General features: G+C 40.5%; 2 protein-coding genes across 6 annotated transcripts in view; one reads left to right on the top strand and one right to left on the bottom strand.

Annotated features, from left to right (window-relative positions):
* FMNL2 (formin like 2) overlaps positions 1-3,030 on the top strand; it is a 262,344-nt gene extending 259,314 nt beyond the window's left edge. For 4 of the 5 annotated variants that reach the window (XM_061608771.1, XM_061608773.1, XM_061608774.1 and 1 more), the window contains one exon: positions 449-3,030. In XM_061608771.1, coding sequence (XP_061464755.1) covers positions 449-558 — 110 coding nt within the window. In that variant the 3' untranslated portion in view covers positions 559-3,030. The remainder of the gene's footprint in view (positions 1-448) is intronic. The other variant, XM_061608772.1, reaches the window with a different exon arrangement.
* Positions 3,031-7,225: 4,195 nt separating this feature from the next.
* The window catches only part of PRPF40A (pre-mRNA processing factor 40 homolog A), a 56,873-nt gene continuing 43,311 nt past the window's right edge, over positions 7,226-20,787 (bottom strand). Inside the window, exons 16-26 of the mRNA XM_061608768.1 lie at positions 17,491-17,624; positions 16,531-16,645; positions 16,347-16,438; positions 16,057-16,173; positions 15,504-15,641; positions 14,225-14,320; positions 11,622-11,708; positions 11,435-11,531; positions 11,278-11,339; positions 10,515-10,643; positions 7,226-8,558 (exon numbers count right to left, since the gene is read on the bottom strand). Coding sequence (XP_061464752.1) covers positions 8,466-8,558; positions 10,515-10,643; positions 11,278-11,339; positions 11,435-11,531; positions 11,622-11,708; positions 14,225-14,320; positions 15,504-15,641; positions 16,057-16,173; positions 16,347-16,438; positions 16,531-16,645; positions 17,491-17,624 — 1,160 coding nt within the window. The 3' untranslated portion in view covers positions 7,226-8,465. The remainder of the gene's footprint in view (positions 8,559-10,514; positions 10,644-11,277; positions 11,340-11,434; positions 11,532-11,621; positions 11,709-14,224; positions 14,321-15,503; positions 15,642-16,056; positions 16,174-16,346; positions 16,439-16,530; positions 16,646-17,490; positions 17,625-20,787) is intronic.

Raw genomic sequence — 20,787 nt, 5'->3', positions numbered from 1 at the left:
CTTGTAGGTGGAAATTGAAACAAGGGTAGGTGGGTGAGTTTTGCTGCCATGACAACATTGTCCCCAGTTACAACCAATTAAGCAAATCGGGCCAGGCACGTGGCTCCTGTTTACAGCAGCATTGTGGGACAAGGTGATGCCGCTATGGGAAATAACCATAAATAAAGCCCTGCCCCACATTCTTTAAGAAAGTTGAACCCTTTTCATACACAGAATCATAAGCCTGTGGCTGCCACTGAAGGATAATTCAGCAGGCAGAAATTCCACATGTTAATAGTGGAGAGACCAATGCATGCTGTTTTGCTCAGCTCTCAGTGAGGTCAAACAATCCCTTTTTCTCCTTTGCTTCAAGCTGCTTTGATTGGCTACCAGCAGGACTCTTTCCCTGTCTAAATCCAGATGCCCAGGGCCAGCCTGCTTCTGACATCTTACCACTCCTTCTCTACAGATCTTAGAAACCAGCCCTACAGACGAGCCGATGCGGTGAGGAGAAGTGTGAGGCGGCGTTTTGATGATCAGAATTTACGCACTCTCAATGGTGCTGAAATAGCCATGTGAGCTGGATTGGGAGAGCCTGTATGTTTAAAGTAGGAAGTGTGCTTGATCAATTCCTTGCCGTGTGAGCCATATTTCCACTACCATTTTAATTATGAACTTTATTGCAGTACATTCACTATCTTCTGAAGGGCTCAATAATGACAGCAAACACATAGGAATACAGAGAAAAGAAACTAAGGGGAAGATGTGTTCTCAACTGTAGCTACCAAGTGCCTAAATTTCAAGTACCTGCTCAAATTAATCAAAGCAATAGGACTTTATTTGATTGGGTATTGTTTTACACCAATAAATTTGTTCAGTGTTTTTAACCAAAATGTAAAATACATATTGTATTTTTTGTTGTTACATACAATTTAGTGAATAGCCTTCAGTGGGCTTTCTTGATCTCATGACTTCATGGCTGTAGATAGGTAATACTTGATGTGATCTGCTAAGGATTTTTTTTTATGATTTCAGTACATTCCTTGACAGTTTGATTTAGTTTTGCGCTTCAGCTGCACTCAGTGTTATATATGCATACACTTTAATATGCATATATAAGGACTTACCATATATAAAGGGGGAAAGCCTATTAAGTAAATTGTGCTTTTTTTTAAAAAAAAAAAGGAATTTATCTTAAGGCTGGGGAAAACATCCAGAAAACAGAAGTTGATGTAGATGTGAGTACAGTTGACAAGGGGTTAATGTTCATGGGGTAAGAAAAGCTTGGATAGTGCGATATCTGCTGTGAATAGGATAACATGAGGCTTATTTAAATATACACCTGCCTGCTTTCAGAGTCTACCTGCTACATACCAGTTGGTAGTGAAGCTAAAGTGAGGAGGTATAGCTGAAGAGTTTGAACCCAATGCAAACACAGAAGAATGTTTTCTTCAGGTAGAGGCAGCTTTTGGGTTACAATGTTATTTATTAATTAGCACTAAGATATTAACTTCTCAATAATCAGTATTAGAATTCCTGAGGACTACAACTGTTCAGTTGTCATAACAATGAAAATCTGGTGCCCTGCTAAGAAAATTAAGATACCCCCCATAAACAAATTTGCATCTCCATTTCACACAAACTGATATTCAGAAACAAAACGTATGTGTGCCTTGCGACAATCCAGGTTAGATCATGAATCCAGAGCTGTCTCAGTGGAAGCGCAATGAACATAGCAGTTTGTCACTGTGCATGTTCTCAAACCTGAGATTTTTTTTAAAAATCCCAGTCCGGAAGAGATCAGCCCAGGGAAGCAGGAACTAAAAATGCAAGTCAAATGTGCAGTTGGAAATTGTAAATGTATTTGTATTTCATTACTTTCAAACATGTGGTTATGAAAGGGGATGCACAAGCTATTGATGTAATGTAGTGCAGACAGATCTTCCCATTTTAAAAATACATCTGCCTTATGCTGTGCTCCAGATTAGAGCGCTTCCATTTTAAGCTTTTAGTCAAGTTAAAATGTCTAAAGTGACATTTTAATCACCAATAGAGGCTATTGAAGAACCATATATTGGGTGGTAATTCAACTAAATATTGGTCCAAGCTGAATTATTTCTGCTTGTGCAGCAAGACTTTCTGCCCTCTGTCCTCCCCCCCGTCCCCAGATCTCCCCCCGAGAATTAGGGGAAATCCCAGAACAGATTTAGGAGGCATGACCCACTGCACAAGGATGTTCACCATAGTGCTACGTTGAATACAACCCATTGCTTAGAAGGCAGGGCACTTGATTTTCTTCCCAAAGTCAAAATTGGACTGACTTTAAAGGATATCTTGCTTGCAGCTTACCTTTTCTGGTAGCACTGCATCACTATGTTAATTGTAAAATTTATTGTATAGTATTTAACCACTGAATTCTTTTCTTTTTATGTTGTGCTTATGTGAACCACTGGTAAAGGTCCCATATTCCTTTGATAATGTGTAGTTATATAATGTTTTTAAATGTACAGATATTTTGCTACAAAATTGGTGCTTTTTTATGGTTTTTACACTTCTCTTTAATTCCCACTCTAGCCTTGGGGTAATATTGTAAATATTGTTTAAAAATGCATCAGCCTGTGCTATACAATCTGAATGTTATTTTAACTTATAGGGTTTTTTTATATATTTAACTAAATGGGCAGTTTGGGACTCAAAAAATTATTACATTGACATTTGCTTACCTATTTACAGAAAGTTTATTTTAAACTGCCAATTGCTCTCTCAGTATACAGCAATGTGTACTTGACATGCTCAAGAGAACACGCCACAATTGCATCCTTTTTCTTCAGTGGAAGATGAACGTTTTGATTTGAATAAGATACCATTTGACAATGCAATTTAAAAGATTTAAAGAGCTGAGAACTCATAATATACTAAAAATATTTAAAAAGGAACAAGTAGGTTGTAATATTGGCATGTTCTCTTGGATTTATCTAGTAATAGACCTGCTTCTTAGCAATATTATAGGTGTTTTTTAAAAGCAGTTCATGTTACTTTTCTGATCTGTTCATGGCATATGATTGAATAAACTATTTACACTTACTACGAATAGGCTACAGCTTTTTTTCTTGGATGTTGCTTACTCAGACACCCTGATCTAACTGGGGCCGTACCTAGATGTGCAGAACAGCAGGACTGTGCTAAGAACTAGAGAGACAGAGGGCTACGTGCATGAGTGATTTTCCATCTTCTCCCACTGCTTTTTAATGCTGGAAAAATGGGAGCTAGTGATGGGAATGAGCAGAGCAGGGGAACAAGAAACATCACATAACTAGGGTTGCTGCTGGTGTATTGTCCATTCTGCTGCCTGGCTGTGGTGTTGGAGGAGCCCAGAATGATAGTGCTGGGTGATTTCAATGTCCATGCTGAGGCTGCCTCTACTGTTCCGGCTCAGGACTTCATGGCCTCCATGACGACCATGGGGCTGTCTCAAGTTGTTACTGGACCAACACATAGGGCAGGGCACACCCTCGACTTGGTTTTTGCTCCAGAAGGGGTGGTCTGGAGATTGGGGGGGGGTAGTAGATGTCACCATATTGTCAGGGTCAGATCGCTTCCTAGTAAAGTTTAGACTTATGGCTCCAACCCTTCCCTGCAGGGGTGGTGGACAGATTAAGATGGTCCACCCCTGGAGCCTAATGAAATCCACTGGATTCCTGAATGCCCTGGGGGGAGTTCCCAGTAGATAGAGCAGGTGACCCTCTTGAAGCCCTTGTCATGCTGTGGAACAGCGAGGCGTGTCGGGCTCTTGACAAGGTTGCCCCCGAGCGCCCTCTCCAGCATTGTGGAGCCCAGCTTGCACCTTGGTACACCAGTGAGCTAAGGGCAATGAAACAGGGTGGACGATGGCTATAGCACAAGTGGCAAAAGACGTGCTGTGAGGCAGATCGAGCACAAGAAAAACATCATAAATGTGCCTACCGTGAAGGTGAGGGCGGCAAAGAAGGCCCACTTCTTTGTTTCCATCGCATCCTTAAGTAGGCATTTGGTGGAGCTTTTCTGTATTGTCAGGGGTCTGTTGACATCAACTTCAGGAAATGGAGTATTAGATCCTTCGGAGGCCCACTGTGAATTATTTGCACTTTGAGGGTAGCAGTCTAGATGCCTCATTCACATCTACTGTAGTCCCCAATGAGGTGGCCAGTGCAACATCTGCTGCAACTTCTTGGTAACAGTTTCAGTTGACGAGGCCTGATGATGTGGACAAGGTGCTTGGGCTGAAGCGGCCTGCAACATGTCCTCTTGACCCTTGCCCTTCTTGCCTGCTCTGGATGAGGTCATACTCCCTCTGAAAGAGCAGGTCCGTAGTCTGGGGACACTCCTGGATCCATCTTTGTCGCTAGAGGCCCAGGTGACCTCAGTGGCTTGAAGTGCCTTTTACCAGCTTCCGCTAGTGAGACAGCTGTGGCCATTTCTGGACCGGGATAGCCTGACCACTGTTGTCCACGCACTGGTAACCTCCAGGCTGGATTACTATAATGCACTCTATGTGGGGCTGCCCTTGAGGTTGGTCTCAAAGCTGCAGCTGGTACAAAATGCGGCGGCGAGACTGCTAACTGGGGCAGGGTATTGCCAGCATGTCACCCCGCTGCTGAAAGAATTGCACTGGCTGCCCATTTGCTACCGGGCCAAGTTCAAGGTTCTAGTTTTGGTGTACAAAGCCCTATACAGCTTGGGACCAGGATGCCTGAAAGACCATCTTACCCCTTGTATACCCAGTCGATCACTGTGCTCTGCAGGTGAGGGCCTCCTGCAGATACCATCTTATCAGGAGGTTCATTCTGCACAATATAGGAAACAGACCTTTAGTGTGGCAGCACCTACCCTGTAGAATTCCCTCCCCTTGAATATTAGGCAGGCGCCATCTCTGCTATCTTTTCGGCGCCTTTTGAAGACTTTCCTCTTTCAACAAGCCTTTTAAGTTGAGACCTATCCCAGTCTGTGTCTGTTAGAATTGCTTGTTTGTTTTTTAATGTTTTAACCCTTTTTTAAAAGATGTTTTTAAAGCTTTTTTAAAAAAATGTTTTTAACGTTTTGTTTTAATGTATTTTAAGGTCTGTTTTTCTGAAGTTTTAAAGTGTTGTTAGTGCTTTTGTTTGCTGCCCTGGGCTCCTGCTGGGAGGAAGGGCGGGATATAAATAAATAAATAAATAAATAAATGTTAGTAAGGGCCAATTCCAACTTGAAATTGGACACACACATTGCTGCTCTGGGCTCCTGCTGGAAGGACGGGATATAAATAAAAAAATAAATAAAATAAATAAGATGTTTACATGACCTGCGCTTAATACAGCTGGTGTTTTACTTCTATGAAAGTATTTGACAAAACCTATTTGAAGCCATTTTAAATGCAGAATACATGCTGCTTAAGCCAGTGTGGTGTAGGGTTCGAATCCCCGCACAGCCATGAAGCTCACTGGGTGACCTTGGGCCAGTCACTGCCTCTCAGCCTCAGAGGAAGGCAATGGTAAACCCCCTCTGAATACTGCTTACCATGAAAACTGTATTCATAGGGTGGCCATAAGTCAGCTTGGAGGCAGTCCATTTCCATTTTTTATGTTTGAGAAGCAGTGGAAATACTGATTTGCCTAAATACATAGAGTTCTGTCTGAAGTTACTTACTCATCCTAATTTTTGCAATTGCAGCTCTCCCTCCCAGTGCAGCCCTTTACACCAGAGTCCATACTGGTAGACTTGAGTCCACTGGGATTTTATCCCACATTCCATTACAAAATACAAAAAAATTATATCCTAATCTCTGTGATTTGGGCTTGTCAAGCATTGATTATAGCACTAAAAACAGCCTTGAAAGATCTGTGTCAATTGAGGGGTTCTCATCTTTAGCTAATTAAGATACCCAAACTCTGGCTTTCTTCTGCATTTTCAAATATACAGAATAGACCAGATATTTTCAGAACTTGTGAGAAAAAGAAAAAGCTTTTAAACAATTAATGATTGTGCTGTGAGAGACACACCGGCAAACTAGACAAGGAATCAGATTCTAACTTGGATTATAGCAAATAACCTATGGGGTATGACAGTCTGGAGAAATATTAAGAAACATTTAATTTTATATTTAAAGCTTTTTATTTTTAATGGAAAAATAAAGACAATGCTTTAAAAAGTAATCTTTACTTAGAAACATGTTTCTTCATGTAAATTATGCAAGGCAATAAGAAAATATTTTACATAAATACTACTGTGTTGGAAGCAGGGGCAGAATGGCTATACCTTCATAGCTATTTAAAGTACTGTGGTATTTTCCCACCAACATACCAATATGTAGCTTGAGAATGTTAGACATGATGAGCTCTTGATCCACGTACTGCAGACTAGATTTTGCTATTGGTATGTACTAGTTAACAGTACTTAGTTTCTCAAGACGCAATGTGCTTTTTAAAAACAAGATTAACAAAATACATAAATTTACTTCTTATACCCAGAATCCCAAACACTGTGTCAGGATGAAGTCACAACTTCCTAACTTTGCTCCAAAAGTTGGTAGTAACTGTTGCATTCCCCTTCCCAGTGCTTACTACTCTGGAATTTCCCAGACATTCTACTGCACTCTTACTTTAAGCTGTAAATTGTCAAGATTACTAAGAATAATTTTTCATTAAGAAGTGATCAGTTTGCACCATGAGGAGGGCTGATTCTTTTTTTTTATTATACCTGAGAGTATTCCAAGCATATTGTGTATCTCCCATACTGGTTGACTGCCCCCAATCCTCAAGATTTTTAGCAGGGAAGAAGAAGAGGTGAAAATGGCCTTTCCAAAAGGAGTGTCCCATCAGCAGAGTTCCAACTTACAGAAGCTGTGGATCCAAGCTGCTGAATTGTGAAGCCAGCCTTTTACTTTCAAGTAGTGCAAACTGTCACCCACAAGTTCCAAAGAAATGAGTAAGACCTAAAAAATGGCTACATGTCCTATTTGTTCTTATTTCTTAACAGAGCCATAATTTCTCAAATTAAAAAGGCCAATTTCCACCAATTATTAACACCACCACTTTAGTATACCTTTGGGTAAAAGTATCCCACATCAGTGCTGTTACAGATCTTGAACATAGCTCCTTCCTTTTGTTGGTGTTGTCATACACATAAAAAGGAAGCAGTAAACTAGAGCATTGAACTTAACAAGTAAAACTATGGGAGATCAGTATGTGTCAGCTGTACAGAGTATTTAAAAAACAGAAAAAAATACTAGTACACGCTAGAAGACAAGGTTTAATAAGTGATAAAAATGTACAAAAATATTCAAATCAGAAAGATTTTAGAGTCTGTACCACAGTAGTCAATACTCCTCAATGTAAAGGGCAGATCGTATTTATCAAATCAAGGCTGATCAGAAGCTATTTAGTACAAAGGAAAAGGAAAAAACAGAATAAAAGGAGACCAGGTTTTCAACATCAGGTCAACATCTCTCAAAAGGAAAGTATTACATTAACATTGATTTTCTAGACAAGAGTATTGCAACTGCTTTTCAAAATTTGGTGGTACATTCTTCGGAAGTCCTTAAGGCAACATACTGCAATTAATTTACAGTCTGATTTTGCTGTTTTCTGTACATTAGATGAATGCTGAAATAATACCCTCTGCCAATTTGGTTTCATTTTTTGTATACATATACCAGATTCTTCTCTAACAAAAGAAATGGTAGCTATGTTATTACATCAGCACATCTTAGCGCCTTTATAGTTAGGGGCCTATTAGGATTTCCATCAATCATCTATATTTCACAGTTTTAAAACTTGACACTAAAATTCACTTCAGGTGAAACTTGATATACATTTCAACCTAAAGTCAAAATTCAATAGAAACAACCAAAAACATCTGTTTGGCCAGCAAGGTAATACACAAAAACCCAATACTGGATTCTGGACTACCATAAATGAAGAAAAATATGTCCCTATCTCTTCTTTCTTTCCCTCCATTTGAAAAAAAAAGTAGAAAAAAATGAACAGAAGTGGAGCCCCTCCCCCCCCAAATTATACAGCATCTTTCTAAACAGAACATGTGCACCTCTTCCCTGCCCCAAGACCTTATTTGACAAGGAAAACAAATTTATGCCTCCTTGCAAAAGCTGTTTTATAAACACAAAAGGCCTGAAAGGCTCAAGTACTTTTCCAAGCCACAACTGAAAGGGCTCAAAAATGAAAAAGATCTTCTGCTCATCCTAATGTGCTCTCTGAAGAATGGCAAGGTGCATGGGGTATATACAGGCTGCCTAGCTTATTAGAAACAGAACTTGCATTCTGAATGTTCACTGTCTTTGCCAATTTGCTGCCAGGCACACAATGATATTATTTGAGATATTTAGTTACACAGTAGAACTGAAAAGCCATTGTTATACCAATGGAACTCAGAACACTGGAATCCATTTCCTGAAATTAATCAGCTATATTTTTATTAAATCACATTGTAAACATATTTGGTATAAATATTTCTTATTGATCTTCATCCAGTTGTTCCAACAGGGTCCTCCTTTGTTTTTCTAATTCACCTTCACTTAATTCACTACCAGAGGTATCCCAATTACCCTGCAAAAGGATAATGAAAAATTATTGGTATACCCTTTTTCATAGTTTAGAACCCAGTCACTACAGTTGTCTTATGTATCTCATGATTTATTAATAACTGCAGTCCGGCAATCACTAGGCAATACAGATTGCATAGTAAAAGTCATTTGAAACTCTCAAACTAGACAATTCAAGGCACTACAGACGTTTTATTTTTTAAAAAAACTATGCCATTAATAACACAAACCAAACTGAACCACCTATATTTTTCCTTTTAAAAAGCTGAATATCTGCCATTTACACGTTAGCAACCTTGGTATATTGCAAACATCCAAATAACTCCTAATTTTTTAAAAAATACTTTTTTTGTATGACAAAAGTTACCCTCTGAAGTGAGCAAGGGTATGTGTAGTCATGCTTTCAGGCAGAGATTACCTTTAGTGGTGATTTTAGTTGTGTAATTATACCCATTTACAACACACTGAGAAGAAAACAAAAGAGATGGATGCACTCTTCCAGGTTACAATCCTATGACAATGTTCTCTAATGTCATGATGTCCTTTTAATCCACATTCAGTAAATCATTAAGGAAAGAGATTATAATCTCCATGAACAGCAACCTCATTTAAAATGCTGATATAAGTAGTGTCTGTACAAAGGATGCTTGGAGAATTTGATATTTTCGATGTTAAAATAACTGGGTGGAGGATAACTTAATCTGAACTCCCTACAATAAATATAGGAGCTTCTTGGTGCTCACAAAATCACAAAATGATTTAGAACTAGACTCCTACAAGAAGGGCTGAAATCTAGTGTTTTAGCCTCAGTGCGGTGTAGTGGTTAAGGTGTTGGACTACGACCTGGGAGACAAAGGTTTGAATCCCCACATAGCCATGAAGCTCACTGGGTGACTTTGGGCCAGTCACTGCCTCTCAGCCTCATGAAAACCCTATTCATAGGGTCGCCATAAGTCGGAATCGACTTGAAGGCAGTACATTTACATTTAGCCTCAGAAAGGAGTTGAATTAACTCTTCAAATTCCTCAGTAATTACAGGGGGAGTTTGTTCACACTGCACTCTAGATCAGCTGGGCTTCCAAAACAGCATCAGCTTAGTGCAAACAAGGCAACTTAAAGAAGGCTCATCATTTTGTCGTTATCCTCTGTGGATCTTCAACAATGTTGAAAACTTGAAGGAACTGAGTTAACCACACATCAGCACCTGGAATTTACAAGTATTAGTGGCTGGTGGTCATTCTAAGGTGCAATATAAAAGGTCTGCAATAATGGAAAAGCAGCTCTGGAAGCCAAACAATAGTCCACTAACCTTGAACGACAATAATTCAATCCATCCAACTGTTATGATGCATAGTAGCCACTCCATTAAGAATTAGCAGATTTAATCTATACTGTAATTCGGCCAGTCAGAAGCCAGCAAAATTCACATTAGATCCACTTCTAGCACATTTTGTGGATAAATAAAAGATACAAAGTTCCACTTCAGCCCATGAGCTTTGAGTTTAAGGGAGGGATATAAACATTATGATAAAAAACTCCTCCTCCTCCTCCTCCTAGATCTATACAAAATGACCTCTTGGACCGTTATGTGGATCAGAGTTATCTATTAATTTGTCCTTCAAATGCTGTGATAAAATTCTTGGCAATTTATACATTCCAAAATAAATGTGTATATATTTTGAGAGGATTAGAAAATGGGTAGAGAACCTTTGGCTTTCCACATGTTAGGCTACAATTCCCACCATCACAGATAATTGGCCATGCTAGCTGGGGCTGACTGGAGTCCACAGGTTCCTCACCCATGTTTTAAAAAAAGCAGCATAAGGTGGAACAGAATTATGGGTAAAAAACTTGCAACAGTGACACAGACCAGAACCAGACAGATCTATCCATCCTTAGTCTTTATGAGCCGCTAATCCACTAGTAATACAGTAAACACAATAAAACCAAGCAAACTTACAGAATCTTTGCCAGGTCGCTTTTTAGGAGGTGATTTATGCTTGGATTCAGATCTTTGTCTACTTCTTTCCTTTTCATTTTCTCTCTCTTTTTTGTCTTTTTCTCGATCGACATCTGATTCTGGGGAATCCTGTACAAAGTAAAACAAAGAATATACATCAAAGATGCACAGAGAATATACTGCAGAACAGTGAACCAATGGCAAATTTCCAGTGGACCATCTATCCTGCTGCTTTCTAGAACTCTTATCAAGAGAGACACTGGCCTGTCTGATCCAGCAACGAATCCTGACTGGGCACTTGAAAAAACTAACCTGGCTATACCAAATGGCTGTAATTCTTAACTGCTATGATGGGACTTGTTTGGCTCCAAGCTATCTAGTGTACATTTATTTATTTATTTATTTAATTAAGATTTATATCCCACCCTTCCTCCCAGTAGGAGCCCAGGGCAGTAATACATCATATTCACAGCACAGAAATTATCTGCCAGCTAAGTACAACAAACAGGATTCAGACCTTCTGGCTCTGTAGGGATTTCCAGCAGTCCGTGAGCTTGAGAGTTCTTGAATGCTTTAACAACTTTCAAGAAAGTAGACTAAATTGATCCATTCCGTTAGGAACTATTTTTTAGGCATTTTACAAAAATAAATGAAAGATAAATGTACAGCCACACATTTCAGCCATTTTTACTAAGTATTCCTTCATTCTTGGTTTTACAGATAAGAAATGGAAAAAAACCCAGTGTCAAACAGAAATACTCACAGACTTGTGTCTCCTCTTTTTGCTCTTCTTTTTGTGTTTCTTTGACTTCTTGTAGCTTCTTTCTGTTAATACATTACAAAATGAAATAGATATCAGGCGTATTTAAATCCATTACTGCGATCTCTTTTTTCTTTTGACAAGATAAAAAAAATTGTACCAGATTCTGCACTGGAAGAGCGTTCAGAGACTGATCGCGAGTCTGAGCGTTGCCTCTTTTTCTTTGAATGGCTGTCATCATCCTCAGATTCTGAACCCTTTAAAACAAGAGTATTTCATGTGTAACATTACTTTCTAAAGACAAGGTGGTGAAAAGAATGAATTTAATACAACATGAAATGTCTTACCGAACGAGAGCGAGACCTCTTTCTGTGATGTTTTTTTGATTTTTTAGAATGCTTCTTATTCTTTGAATGATGGTGCTGACACTCATGCTGTAGCATTAAAAGAATAGAAATAATTCATTTGAAATAGTAAGCATACATTGATAAAACTCTCAAAATCTTTGCTACAGTACATAAATATTTATAGCATATCTCTAAAAGTCTCCAATTCTGAAGGACTTCCGCTATAAACTTTATCTGAAACTGCATTGCATGCCTTTTTGATTGATTGGTCTTTATTGGCCCTGCAATGCCACACTTGCCCGTATTTTCAATCATCACAATAAGCAACTGAGATTTTTCAAACAGAACACTTCTCACAAAGAAAGATGCTTAAGAGGTATGAATTACAACAAAGTTTAAGAGCAGTTTCAATAACAGGATAGCTGACATCTGCATGTGCTCCTTCCTGATGAGGATAATATACCACTAGTGATTAGGTTTTTAAAAATGGAATCTAATGAAAAAGATTAAGCCAGTCATTAACATTAATTGTGGCTCATTCTCTGATATGAAGCTAATGTCCTCAAAGATATTCTACAATACCATGCTTTCTATTGTACTCTCAGCAGTATGCTGTCATAAGTATGTTAAGCCCAAGCAAATGTTGACAACTACTCCTAATGTTTCAAGGACACGCCTCGAAGATCAACGTCCTTCTGTTATTTGGACCCCTCTGAAGGAAAGCGAGTAGCAAGCCACTTGCTTCCCTTCTGCCTAACTGGTGCTAGTTTTAAGCCTGCATGTCATCTTGGTTGACAGCGTGCATGCACACCCTTTGATCTCAATAGATGTCTGTGGGGGGGTTGCCTTTATTTTTTAACATGCACACAAAACTCCCATACATACCTAAGTCTATTTCCTGCCCCGTTGTTCTACCTTGTGCATCTGCACAATGAATCCCTGCTTTACCAGGGTGGGTGGGAATGATGGCATAACTATAATAATCTACAATGAACCAAGTCTTTTAGGGTCATTTAGGTTCTTCCCCAACCTGTCAGCCCCAGCCAGCATAGTCAATGGTCAAGAATGATGCAAGTTTATTTTATTTACAAGAACTCTTACCCACCCTTCACCATAATGTCCCAGGGCAGGTTACAGCAATGTAATCATACAATTAAAAACACAAACACTTTATATAATTAAAAAGGTAAGTAAAACAATACCAAACAAAAGCAGCACAGTTTAGGTGGGACTCACAATGTCAAACGAAAGCAGAACAGGTGGGTCCCACAAAATTACCTCAATGTCAGTGGCCAGGGTCAAGAAGTGAGTCTTCTGAATATAGTGTATGAATAATGATGGATTGTGCTAGATGCACCTCTGCGGGTAGGGAATTCCACAATTTAGAGGGTGCCACCAAGAAAGCCTTCTCAGGGGCTGCCATTCCCCACACTTTTAAGGCTGGCGAAACTACCAAGAGAACCCCTTCTCTCAAATGTAATACTGGAGAAGGTCAGTAAGGATGGAGGCAATCTTTGAGATATTTGGAACCCAACTTGTTTAGGAGTTTCCAATTGAACATCTCCTAATTCAGATGGAACAGAAACAGAGCTGAGTGTCATCTATATACTGGTGACACCATATTCCATATCTCCTGATGACAGCTCCCAGTGGTTTCATACAGATGTTAAATGGCATGTGGGACAAGATGGAACTCTGGATGCTACAGGACACCTCCCATTGTGCTGAACAGTGCCCCCTCCAATAACTAGTTTCTGGAATTGGCCCCTGGAGGTAGGGGTGGAATCACTGAAGTATAGTGCACCTAACTCCCACCTTCCCGAGCTGCTCCAGAAAGATAACATGTTCAATGGTATCAAAAATTGCTGTGAGGTCAAAAGGAATGAGCAGGGTTGAACTCCATCTTTCTTTCCAAACAAGTGAGAGGGCAACCAAGGCTGTTTCACTGCCATGACTGGGCCAGAAGCCTGAATGAAATGGATTCAGATTTTCTTCCAAAATGCCTGAAGCTGGACTGCCACCACCCTCTCAAGCATCTTGCCCAAAAAGGTATATTCACCACTTGGTGATAGGTATTAAAATACTTCTGGATCCGGGACTGCCCCCTTAAGTACACCACCTTCACTCCTGGAGGAAAGGTGGGATATAAATGTAATAAATAAAATCACCCCTTCCTTCAAAGTGGCTGAAACTTGCCCCTGCCCCTTTGAGGCATTAATCACTCCCTGGATACACCCAGTTAATCCTTTCTGGCTTTGCTCTAATAAGCCAAGATGGAGTCTAACACATCTGGAGGGCACCTGGTTGGAGAAAGATAGCTTTAGTTCATGAGTAGCCCTCAATCTAATCTTATTTGGGTTGTAAGGATGGGGAAAAGGATGGGGAAGGTTATCGGAAACAGAAAAAGGAGTACTCCACCCACTTTTGGCTCTAGCCCCCACCCTCCACTGGCATGCAGCTTCCAATGTATTTCCCCTAAGGGAATACAGCCCTTGACAGAAAAAAAGCTCTCCACCTCCTTTTAGGGGATCAGTTCGATGAGCTAAGTAGTTTTTACCTGTAACAAATCTATCAGACTATGCCTGTTATCACAATATAGTTACCTCTAATAAATAAATGAAATCTTTAAATATTCTTTTTCTTTCTGATTCTAGAGTGATGTCTTCAAATGCTGGTTCTTTCACAAATCTTTCCCGAATCTATATAAATAAAAAAGAATTATGTATAGGGTTTAATCAGCTGCTTAAATTTATAAAGTAAAGAAATTCTGTACGGAAAATATGTTTCACAAAAAGGGACTACATCTCAAAAGAACATATTACAAGTAACATCTGCATAAAAACCAGACCTGGTATTTTCTCACTTATTTGTGCAGTTTGCAATTCTAAAGTCCTTTTCGTTCATTAATTATGCAAAGAGAGAAAGCAAGTAGAGGCTGTGGATGATATTCAATGCTAGTCCATTGAAGTTAGTAGACATGTTTCGGTTTATTCATTTTAATGGGTCTACTTTAAATAGGATTTAGTTGAATATAACCCTATACTTTCAAGCTCTGCTCCCATGGGTCATGGCTTCCTGTTAGCCCTGCCACTGCTGTCCAGGCTTTAGTGTGATTGTCTGAGGCAGCAAAGCCTTTGCACGTTTACCCTCCTTGTGCAGAGGCTTTCACAGATCCTGATTGCAGAGGGGTCTGCACAAGGAGGTAAATGGGCAAAGGCTTCCTTGCCTCAGATGCCCACACTAACATGTGGATGGCAGAGACAGGGCTGGAGGAAGCTGAGTGCCATGGGGGTGTGATCAAAAGCAGGAGCTTAGATGGCCTGTTTCTTTCATGAGTGTCACAAGAAAAGGGCTTATATCAACATCAAACAATACTGTTAAGAAGCATTCCTGTTGATACTGTGAACACAGCTGAACCTTAACCAAGGTCCATTCATAAAGACAGAAGCATGAGGCGATTTACGTATGATGTTTACCCAGGTGATGAATTTAGGCCCTACACCAATTTTCTTTAGAACTGCCTTCCCCCAAGCACATCATAAAAAAAATTCAACCATCAAATATTCATATTGTGCCAAGCAAGATTATTTTTTCTTGACTTCTAGAAGAGTACCCTGATCCATGTAGTTAAACATGAGAAAAGTTTCAAAAACTTGCAATTCATTAAAAAAATGCACACATCATCCTTGCTCTTAAAGTTGACAGGATCTTATGGAGCCCTGCTAGGAAGTCACCACACCTCGCCGCATGACCGCTTCCCTTAAGTAAGTTGATGTAAAAACCTTAAATTACTTTCCTTGCCAGCACTTCACTTATTTTATCATTCCATTTACAGTGTAACTTTGTAACACCCTCTTGCAAAATGCTATGGAACATACTTACATCTTCCCATACTGCATCCATTTCAATTGGAGGGGTTGCTTGTTTTAACATACTCTTAAAAGCAGACTCTTTCCGTTTCATTTTGCGAGCTTCTTCCTTTTCTCTCTCACGTTCACGGGCTTCTGCCTTTTCCAAAAGCTAATCAAAAGACACCAAACAAAAGAGCAACGGAAAAAAGGAAAACATTAATCAAATCCCATTTTGCAGCCCAGGGCACTTTTCTTATTATTTGCTGTGTATCTGTCACATTGCGGTTGTTCAAATGTTCCACCAAATCATGTGATTGAATCTAATGTTCTCCATGCACATGTGGAACAGACTTCCACTCACACAACAGGACTTCATCTTCCTCTCCTTCCCCCTGGAACACCCCACTCTTTTTCACCAACCTTCATTAATTTATATTCTTGCATTTAACAATACTGGTGCTACATATTTACTTGCAGAATTGAAAACATTTCAAAACACTAAAAATGTTTTATTTTATGAACAATCAGGTGTTCTTAACGTTTATAGAAACAATTAAAATGAAAAGGGTTTTTAAAAAACTTACACTGTTGAAAGCTAGTTTGATATTTCCAGCATCTAAAGTGGTAGCTCTTTTAGTTGAACTGATGACTGTGACAAAGTCTTCAAATGTAGTATTCACTTCAACTACAAATCCTTTGTCCTGCAAAATAGCAAGCTTCATGACACAAGAAGGCATAGGAATCTCACAGTAGCACAAACTCATCTTGCAATGCTACTAGGTGAAATCCAGTCGTCCAACAGGAGCAAAAAGAATCTATTCATTTTGAATTAGTACTGGTTGTTTCCCACCAACTCAAACACATTTTACCTCACCTTTAAGATGTCTTTTATTATCTTTTTTTCATCGTGGTAGCGTGCTTTTAGATCTTCAACATAAAACTTGAAGAGATCAAGTGCTGTTGAGCCTAAAGAAAGTAAGTACATTGGTCAAAGGCTCCCTTCTTACCACACTAACAAACCATCTACTAGAAACATAGGCAGGGCAGAATATACTCACCAGGCTGACCAAGCATGTTAGTAAACCTAATATCAGAACTTATAGTTGGATATAACTCCATCCATGATGACATTGAATGCAACTGGCCGTGTTCATGTAGCTCATCCAAAAATATCTGCGCAAAAACAATAGAAAATGGGGATATTCTTGATCCTGTAATTGAACAACTGATAAACTGAAAAGAAATATGCCACCCCTGTAATTTTTACTGTTACAATAGCATGTAGATGGCATAAGCTGCAAGTGGAAAAGCATCCAGTGTACCACTAGGGCTGTAATCCTAACAATGTCTACTTCCACTGAATTCAGTGGGGACAGGATTTCAACCTACAGCAGCATGATGCTGGACTAGAACTTCCATCATCCCTGCTGACCACTGGCTGTGCTGGTTGGGGCTGATGGGAATAGGAGTTTAATAGCATCCAAAGGGGCCACAGGTTATCCACCTTGTACTAGGGCATCCATTTCAATGACAGAGAGCACTATTTAAAAAACAATGTCCTTAAACACACCAAAAGCAAAAACATCCAGTATTCAACATATATGGCCAGTGTAAAAGACTTGCCAATGATGTAAGTAACTTTTGACCATGATTATTTTAGTATACAAGTTATTAAAAGAATACACAACTCAAACTTTGCTATTGCGAAGATTTAGCAATCCACTTCAGAATTTTCTATACCTGTTTATTCTTGCCCTGTGACAGACATGCCAAGAGAGGATGAGTGGAAATGAAACTTGTCTTCAAGTAAAGTCCACAATGGGGAAGCCACAAATATAAGAAGCCATAAACTGTGGATATGCAAGATCTTTTAGTGTTGAAATCGCTAGCACACAAGCCAACAACTATCTATGCTCATTATTTGCACATGACAAAATAGGAAGACAGATGATAATCTGTCCACTACCTTAAAAGCTGAAAGCTATTCAGGGGATACCACTTAGCATTTTGTCACCAACCTGGAAAGATTCCCTGTTTTTACGTTGCCGTCGCCTTTCCCTGAGTAATCCCTTCTGTTTTTCTTCCTCCTCCTCCTTTTCCAAAGCCCTTATGTGCTCTTCAAAACAAATCAATGCATCCTCCTTATCCATGTCTAGAAAAAAATATTTTCAGAAAATTAAGACTGATATCCAATTGTGGTATCTCGCTTGTGGAACAAACTTCCTCTTGCACAAACATTTATTCCACTTCTTCTCTCCCCCCCCCTGCAGTCCCCTGCACCTCCCCCCTCCAAAAAAAAGCAGCTCTGGAAAGTTGGGGGACTCTTCAAAGCAGACTCGGGAGGGCTGAGGGGAAGGGGAAATTCCCTCATGCCTATTGGCATAATGGTGGATCTTGCTCTAAGCCGAAGATAAGCCCTATTAAAAAAGTGGCCCATACTTTTGGCAAAGCTTTTGTTTAGTTGCCTGTGTAAGTTTTAAAGATAACGGTGCAGAGGAAACCATAGCCCTCTTCAGGTGTTACCGGTCAGTATTAAGAAAAAAGGGGGACAAGCATAGGAACAAACATGCTAGCTCCACACCCTCATCATTCCCATCCCCTCCAACATCTGGATGGCATCTGTCTGAAGAACGGAGATTCTTGAGTAGATGGAGCCTCCACGAATATAAAAGGCTCCCTACTTCAGACAGTTCAAACTGGCAGGGCCCGATAAACTGCATCCTAGAGTATTGGCTGAAGAACTCTCAGAACAGCTGTCTATTATCTTTGCGAAATCATGGAGGACTGGTGAAGTGCCGGATGACTGGAGGACAGCTAATGCTGTCCCTATCTTCAAAAAGGGCAAAAGGGAGGAACCAGGGAACTACAGACCAGTCAGCCTAATATCAATCCCTGGAAAAACTCGAGCAGATTTTAAAGCAGTCAATCCGTAAGCACCTTGAAAACAATGCAGTCATTACTAGGAGCCAACATGGATTTATGAAGAACAAATCCTGCCAAACTAATCTTATCTCATTTTTTGACCGGGTAACCTCCCTTGTAGACTATGGGAATGCTGTGGACATAATATATCTCGACTTCAGCAAAGCTTTTGACAAAGTGCCCCATAATATTCTGATCAGCAAGCTAGCTAAATGTGGGCTGGATGGAACAACTATCAGGTGGATCCACAGTTGGCTCCAGAATCGTACTCAAAGAGTGCTTATCAAAGGTTCCTTCTCAAACTGGGCGGAAGTAACAAGTGGGGTACCACAGGGCTCGGTCCTAGGCCAGTGCTCTTCAACATTTTTATTAGCGATTTAGGATGAGGAGGTAGCATGCTTATCAAATTTGCAGATGATACAAAATTGGGGGGCATAGCTAATACCGTGGAAGACAGAAACAAAATTCAAAGGGACCTTGATAGGCTGGAGCATTGGGCTGAAAACAACAGAATGAAATTCAACAGGGATAGATGCAAAGTTCTACACTTAGGAAAAAGAAACCAAATGCACAGTTATAAGATGGGGGATACTTGGCTCAGGAATACGACATGTGAGAAGGATCTTGGGATTGTCGTTGATCACAAGCTGAATATGAGCCAACAGTGTGATGAGGCTGCAAAAAAGGCAAATGCTATATTAGGCTGCATTAACAGAAGTATAGTTTCCAAATCGCGTGAAGTATTAGTTCCCCTCTATTCAGCACTGGTTAGGCCTCATCTTGAATACTGCATCCAGTTCTGGTCTCTGCACTTCAAGAAGGATGCAGACAAACCGGAACAGGTTCAGAGGAGGGTAACAAGGATGATCAGGGGACTAGAAACAAAGCCCTATGAGGAGAGACTGAAAGAACTGGGCATGTTTAGCCTAGAAAAGAGACGACTGAGGGAGATATGATAGCACTCTTCAAGTACATGAAAGGTTGTCACACAGAGGAGGGCCGGGATCTCTTCTCGATCGTCCCAGAGTGCAGAACACGGAATAATGAGCTCAAGTTGCAGGAAGCCAGATTTCAACTGAACATCAGGAAAAACTTTCTGTTAGTGCCATACGACAATGGAACCAATGACCTAGAGAGGTAGTGGGCTCTCCAACACCCGATCGACTGGGGAAGTTTGGTGAGACTTAGGCTGGTTGTGTTGCCTGTTCCAGAAGGGACGGCTGGAGCCGGTGTCCTTTGGTCTTCCATACAGCCTGGAGCCTCGAAAGGAGTGAGACAAGTGATATGGGTGGAATGGGTGATGAAAGGACTTTCTGTCATCCCGTTTCCTGGATGATGGCATTGACTCTTTTCCTTAGTCTCCAAGATATTAGCTAGGGCATCATCCCCAAATAACTTGCCTCCCACATAAGGTTCTGAGACAAGATTTGAATGGGTTGCAGGGTCTGCCTCCCAATGTCGCACCCAAAGGGTTCTCTGCGTGAAGACACCTGCTGTCAGTGACCTTGCTGCAAGCTGCATGGCATCCATGGATGCATCGGCCATGAAGGTAACTGCCGAGAGATCTTGAGCAGAGACTTGCATACTTGGGCCGCATCTTGTTGCGGGCCATCCAGCAGGTCCTCCAACCAGAGGAGGGAGGCTCGAGCAAACACCGGGAGGCTGCTGCTGCCCTGATTGAGAGTGCAGTAGCCTCATGCACCCTCCTAAGCCCCTGATCCATCTTGCGCTCAGTGGTATCCTTAAGGTGTGCATCCGAGTCCTTTGGATTCAAAGATGGATTCAGCAAATTCACAATGGGCGCATCTATGAGTGAGACTTTCAGCTGGTCCATGATAGGCTGTTCCAGCGTATAATACTTGTTGGCTATTGAGACCAATCTTTTGAATTGTAATGGGATGTCAAATTCCAACTTGAGAGAAGGGAGCTTCAACACTGTAGATTTGGGTTTCGGATCTGGATGCACCGCTACTACCCTTAATGTAGAGGGAGCAGGTGGGTCCTCTACTGAAGTTAGAGTAAGGGTTTCCATCGCCTTGCAAAGAAGGGGAAGAAAGTGTGGCTCCTGGAATAACCTACTGGATGAAACCTCTTCAGATTGACTTCCCGGAAGGAGTGCTGGCTGGTGGTCGTTTCTGAGTGAGCTCTATCTCAGAGGAAGCTTATTTCAGTTAAAAGCCACTCAAGAGGAATTTTTGACTGGCGTAAATGTTCTCCAAGATAAAAGGGGAACCGAAGAGATTATCCACGGAACTCCGTCGAGCTGTAGATTGCTAGATTTGATCAGGAATCCCCCTGAGATAAGAAGGCATTTCTAGCAGCGGAAGACAGAGTCTGGATTTCCAACAGGCTGTGGTGAAAGTAAGCAAGACGTTTTTTTCTTTCTCTTTTAA

Source organism: Rhineura floridana, chromosome 2 (assembly GCF_030035675.1).
Source record: "Rhineura floridana isolate rRhiFlo1 chromosome 2, rRhiFlo1.hap2, whole genome shotgun sequence".
Classification (NCBI taxonomy): Eukaryota; Metazoa; Chordata; class Lepidosauria; order Squamata; family Rhineuridae; genus Rhineura; species Rhineura floridana.
The sequence above is the reverse complement of the archived record's forward strand: the minus strand, read 5'-3'. Positions and strand labels throughout refer to the sequence as shown.